The following is a 6000-nucleotide window of genomic DNA, read 5'->3' as shown; positions in this document are numbered from 1 at the left end:
GGGCCTACAGGAGTGGGGGAGGGCACTGTCTACTTACATGCCACTTGCCACCACCAATGAAAAGAGGCAGTAAGCTGGCAGCGACTTTTTGAGTTCCTCCATATTTGCGACCTGTGCAACCGCACTGCTTACACAGTCTTTGGTGTGGTGCTGCCTGATAAGACCATGTGACCTACATTGGTCACTGCTGGGAAAAAGGGCGGTGGTCTAGATAGACCTTTGCCTCCACCAAGTATGACAAGTCATGTTTTCTCATGTTCTTAAATACACTCTTCTGCAAATGGATATAGTTTGATTCCTGTAGACTTTCCCTCTGGGGTGATTTTATATACAGGTTTCACTCAGTGCATGTTATTTCTGTCTCTGAGGTAGGAATGGTGCACTTTAGGGAGTGGCGTGTCCCTTAGCAGTGCAGATTCTTTCTGTGGGATGGGCACTGCAAGTCATCAGTCACCATGTACCAAGAAAGGATAGACGGGTGCAGCTTTTCAACGCAGTTCTAAAAGTATTTGAACTCCACCTTGTGCGGGTCTCAGTCTGTCCTCTACATCTGCACTTCATCAGTATCAGTTCCAGTATTTCCACATCTAAAGCCTGCTCAGAAGGGGAGGGTCGCTGAGAGTAACATTGCGACGTCTCAATCACTCACTGGAATGGGGAATTTTAGGAAGAAGACACTGGAAACAGTTCTGTTGTTGCCAAAGAGGAGTTGACTCCAAACTGGCAGCATTTGGTACCGGATTAAGAATAAAGCATATTTGCCATTCCGTAACAGAAAACGCCTACCACTGAATCACTCCTACTCAGGATCAGTGAGAGTCCAGATATCAAATACATACGCAAGTAGTACTGTTTAATCTCTTCCAAAGTGTGGGATGGGTGTAGGGAACCAGTGAAGCTATTAAGGGAGCGACCATAAAGGAAACAGTGACCATGACCAGTACAGAAAACAATGCAAAACTATAAGCCAGTTTTTATGTTAAATGCAGAAACTCTGAGCACTGGAAACAGCAGTGTTGGGAAGCTGCCCAGTTTCTACTTAAAGGAAATTAAATCAGACCCTCTCTGACATTTTATTCTAAAGTAGTTCTCATCCCAGAGCCTATGGTGGAATGACCTTCAATTTGCCACCAAGGTTATGGAATCCTTTCCGGGACTAGACACTGGAAGACAGCAGGACATTCACAGGCCTCACATGGATGAACGTCATGTCCAGAGACCTCCTGTTGTATGCAGCTGAGACGGGTCCTCTTGAAGACTCCCCTGAACCACCTGCTAGCTTGAAATCCTCCTCCCCAGTCCCACCAGTAGCCCTACCAAAATAGTGTTTGATTGCCTCAGGGAATATAGGTGGCATACCCTCCTGACCACCCCACTCAGCTGTGATGTACAACATTTGCACATGTGGGAGAGGACATACACGTATCTTTTCATCGCTGTGAAAGCCCAGAGGCATGAAGAGTGTGGTGCAGTGATTAAAGCTGCAGACTCAGCACCCTGACACTGTGAGTTCATAAGACCATAAGAATTGCCAGTGGTCCATCGTGCCCAGCAGTCCGCTCCCATGGCGGCCCTTAGGTCAAAGACCAGTACCCTAACTGAGACTAACCTTACCTGCATACGTTCTGGTTCAGCAGGAACTTGTCTAACTTTGTCTTGAATCCCTGGAGGGTGTTTTCCCCTATAACAGACTCCGGAAGAGCGTTCCAGTTTTCCACCACTCTCTGGGTGAAGAACTTCCTTACATTTGTACGGAATCTATCCCCTTTCAACTTTAGAGAGTGCCCTCTCGTTCTCTCCCCACTGCTCCTTGTGACCCTGGGCAAGTCACTTAATCCCCCCCATTGTCCCAGGTACATTCGATAGATTGTGAGCCCACTGAGACAGACAGGGAAAAATGCTTGAGTACCTGAATAAATTCATGTCAACTGTCCTGAGCTCCCTTGGGAGAACAGCATAGAAAATTGAATAAATAAATGAAGAGAAATATGAAATGGATTCAGGAGACAATTCCTGTAGAGCAGGGGTAGGGAACTCCGGTCCTCGAGAGCCGTATTCCAGTCGGGTTTTCAGGATTTCCCCCAATGAATATGCATTGAAAGCAGTGTATGCAAATAGATCTCATGCGTATTCATTGGGGAAATCCTGAAAACCAGACTGGAAGACCGGAGTTCCCCACCCCTGCGTAGAGTCTGGTCCCAGAAAATACTGGTAACAAATAGAAATAAAACAGAAAAGAAAATAAGATGATTATTGGATTAACAGTACATTTTTTGGATTGGCTTTCAAAGGCAAAACCTTCTTTCAATCAGAAATGAGATATTTGCTTTTTTACAAAACCGTGGCCTGCCCTCAAAACTGCTTTTGTGGTTTTGTAAAAGGGGGAGGGGGAAGTTAGCTTTGCTTTATTTCTATGGATCGCCTTGAAAATGGACTAACACAGCCACCACACCACATTACAGAAAATGCTGAGAAGGAAATTTATGTTGTGAATAAAGGATAAAAAACTAAAAAATGAAAGAACCTCCCTCACCCCAAGAAGTCTACAAAGATTAGGGAAAAGAGATGAAGTCCAACTCCAAACCGAGCAAAAATGAAAAATAATTCTATAATTTAAAGGTATTAACCGGACAAGTCCTCAGTCACACAGCAACCTCTGGAAACTCCAGGGAAAAGCTGTCGCGGATTTACACCCAGAAAGGTGTTAACTGCGAAACATCCCCGGGCTTGCTCCGGATAATATTTATAGTGCTTAACTAGTGCAAAATGTGCACTGTGTGAAAAAACTCAAATGAAAAAAACACACATTATCAAAATAAAGAATACCTTTAAATTATAGAATTATTTTTCATTTTTGCTCGGTTTGGAGTTGGACTTCATCTCTTTTCCCTAATCTTTGTAGACTTCTTGGGGTGAGGGAGGTTCTTTCATTTTTTAGCTTGTTGTTGTACCTCCTCCATTTAGGGTTCTATTTTTTGTCTTGTGAATAAAGGATGACATGACTTTGACTCGGCTGGAGATATGATTTCACACTGCTAGAGTAATCTGTTTCTCCTAGGACAAACAGGATGAGCCAGCCACATATGGGTTGTGTGGCTGACTATCCTGCTGTCCACGGAGAACCTACGTTACAGGTAAGTAACTACACTTTACAGGATCTCGTGTCTAATAGACAGTTTTAAGAGAAGACTGGATAATCTCCTGAACCTCTAGGGAAGTAACTGAGGGAGAGGCTCACACCCTGAATAGTTTTTCCCGTTGTGCGTCACTTTTACAAAACCGCGGAAGCCGTTTTTTAGCACAGGCCAGAGTGCTGAATGCTCTACGTCAGCGTTTCTCATCTTGGTCTTTCATGCATATTCATTGTGGATATATTGAAAACTTGACTGGCAAGGGTGGGTACTCCGGGGCCGAGTTGAAAAACACTGATCCATGCAGCTCCCGACAGCTTCGGGAGCAGAACAGAGCATTCAGCGTGTCAGTCTGCGCTAAAAACTGCTTTCACAGTTTTGTAAAAAAAAAAAAAAAAAAAAGGTGGGGGGTAAGCCATTTCTCCATACTGGCAGACCATTATTCAAACTCAACCACTTTGATTGATTTCCTCCTAATTTTTATCTTTCCGTAGGCTCTCCTAATGTTGCCTTCTCCACTCTCCAAAAACATTCACCTGTAATATTACTCGTTCTCTGTCCGATTGCAGAGGCAGGTAAGGAAGATCTCCCAGGGGCACTGAGGTAGCACCAGTTTAGCAGTTCTGCCCTTGCAGTGGGAGTGTTGAACTCAGTCTCTAGCCAGGGCCATGCCAACCCTCCAGCTAGGGGGGGTGTGGAGGAGGCTGAGCTCCTCCCCAGGGCTATGCAACCTTCTCACTTTCAACAGGTTCTCACTCTACCCTGAGCCCTTAAAGTACTCGCATACTGCTCAGCTCAGAGCCATGGATCTCCCGCTGATTTTTGGACTTTTAATTCCAGGTATCATCTGTGAAACCTATACTACAGGTAAGGACACTGCTCAGGCTGGCTCTTCTCAGTGAGAAAAACTTTCTTGGTCCAGTCTGTTCTCTATACTCTCTCACTCGACACACCTCAAAGTGTTTTAGAAGAAAAAGAAAGACAGAAATCGGAGGGGGTGTAGGGGGACAGTATCTTGAGGAATCATAGCTACAGAATTCGAACAAATTGGTTGGACCAGACTTCTATATTTAAAAAAGAGCTGAAAATATCTTTTGGGGTTAGTGAACAAGCTAGTGTTACTGGAGTGGTTTGGTTTTATGATATTTTAGATTGTGACTGTTTTATAGAAATCTGCCCAGGTATTAGATGAACTAGAAATAGAGAAACAACAAATAAGCAAGAGGGAACATTTGAACACATAGATATATTTATTTAATAATTTATATTCTGCCTAATCCTACAATTCTGTGCGGATTACAACTTATTCAGGTACTCCAGCATTTTTCCATAACTGGCTCCCATTCTATCTAATGTACCTGGGGCAAGGGGGATTAAGTGACTTGCCCAGGGTCCCAAGGATTTGAACCCACAACCTCAGGATGCCGAGGCTGTAGCTCCACACTCTCCCAATAATTACTTCACTATGAATAAAGCTTTGGAACAAAGACTCCAGGAATCTGCCTGGATACCTGATTGTAGGCTAGAGTTACTAAAAATGCACATGCTAATTCCATTAACATACATTATTAATAAACAGGTTCTTTTGCACAAAATGGGACCTATGTCAAATAACAGGTCCAGCACCTCCTTTACCACCCCCACCCCCCTCCATAGTGCGGCTGGTGCTACAAACCACGCTATGGTTTTGTAAAGGGGGGGGGGTAATGCGGAATGCATTGAATCTGGAGGATCTGGCTTTTACCCAGCGTACTCGAGACAAATTCTCTGGATCTCTTGGAAGCTGCAGGTTTGGCAGCATTGGTGTGTGTGTGGGGGGGGGGGGGGGGGAGCGAGCTCATTTAAGTTGGAATGCATCAGATCCAGCTAATCTGGGGGGATACAGAGGATCTAGCTGGAAGTAGCAGCACAGATCAAAGGTAGTTCTTGATGGTTGCATGCTTCGCTGTGGCTACAAGCATTGCATTATGTCCTAAGAATCCCCAGACTCAATGAAGGATCAGTAGGTGCTTTGATCTGCAGGGAGGGAGGAAGGACAGTTTTCAAATAACTTTTGCGACTGCCCTTGCTATGTATGGGCCCAATATTTAAAGGATTTCTGCTTCTTTGAGAGTTACGCTTATAAATTGACCCCTTTGAAAAATTTCTAGGGCTCAGAACATACATTTTTATTCAAAATTTCACTAAACTCTTAAATTTAGTAGCATTAAAAAGTAGATGCCAATGGGTGTGGATTTAGAGCACTACTTTCCATCATTAAGCTCATAAATGTTAGGCAAGCCTAAATTTATAAACACAATTTTTAAACTTTTAAATTAAGGTGACTCAAGCTAAAAAATTGTGCTTCTAAGTTTGGCTGAAAATAGGGCACAAATTTAGGAGCCTAACTTTGGAACATTGGGCCTTATATATAAGGAAAATAAAGTTAATATTTCAAACTATGATGTCTCATTATGCAATTTTACTAGATGATACTGGGAGGCAGTTGCGTAGTAAGAGGGGGCGGGGACTAAGCACCCTGGGCATTTCTCTTCTCTGCTCCCCCTGGCGATGGAGGGGTGTCTCTTAAATGCACTCCCACCTACATACCGCTTCAAGTCATCTAGTCTTCGCCAGCAGTGAGCAAGAACTCCTCCTGATAGATTATCAGCATTATTCTAAGGCACATAACGCCTGGCGTGGTCATTCTCTCTTAGATCAAGAGTGATGGAGCCTAGCAGCGAGTTCTTTCACTCCTCACACTGGCTTCAGCCATTCCTCTGACATCACTTCCTGCTCACAGCACCAGGATGTGAAAGCTCAGCTCGCTGCTGGCAAAGACTAGAAGACATACAGGGGAATGGAGAGGAAGCGTGCATCTAAGAGACCC

General features: G+C 44.1%; 1 protein-coding gene across 2 annotated transcripts in view; it reads left to right on the top strand.

Moving 5' to 3' along the window:
• The first annotated feature begins 365 nt into the window (after positions 1-365).
• The window catches only part of LOC117352159, a 35818-nt gene continuing 30183 nt past the window's right edge, over positions 366-6000 (top strand). The window contains exon 1 of one of the 2 annotated variants that reach the window (XM_033928379.1): positions 366-1505. Coding sequence is in view for 1 of the 2 variants with exons in the window: in XM_033928378.1 (XP_033784269.1) it covers positions 3935-3998 (64 nt within the window). In the remaining variant the exon portion in view is untranslated. Of the gene's footprint in view, positions 1506-3841; positions 3999-6000 lie in introns of those variants that run through there. The other variant, XM_033928378.1, reaches the window with a different exon arrangement.

Source organism: Geotrypetes seraphini, chromosome 19 (assembly GCF_902459505.1).
Source record: "Geotrypetes seraphini chromosome 19, aGeoSer1.1, whole genome shotgun sequence".
Classification (NCBI taxonomy): domain Eukaryota; kingdom Metazoa; phylum Chordata; class Amphibia; order Gymnophiona; family Dermophiidae; genus Geotrypetes; species Geotrypetes seraphini.
Note: the sequence above shows the minus strand (reverse complement) of the source record. Positions and strands in the feature narration are given on the sequence as shown.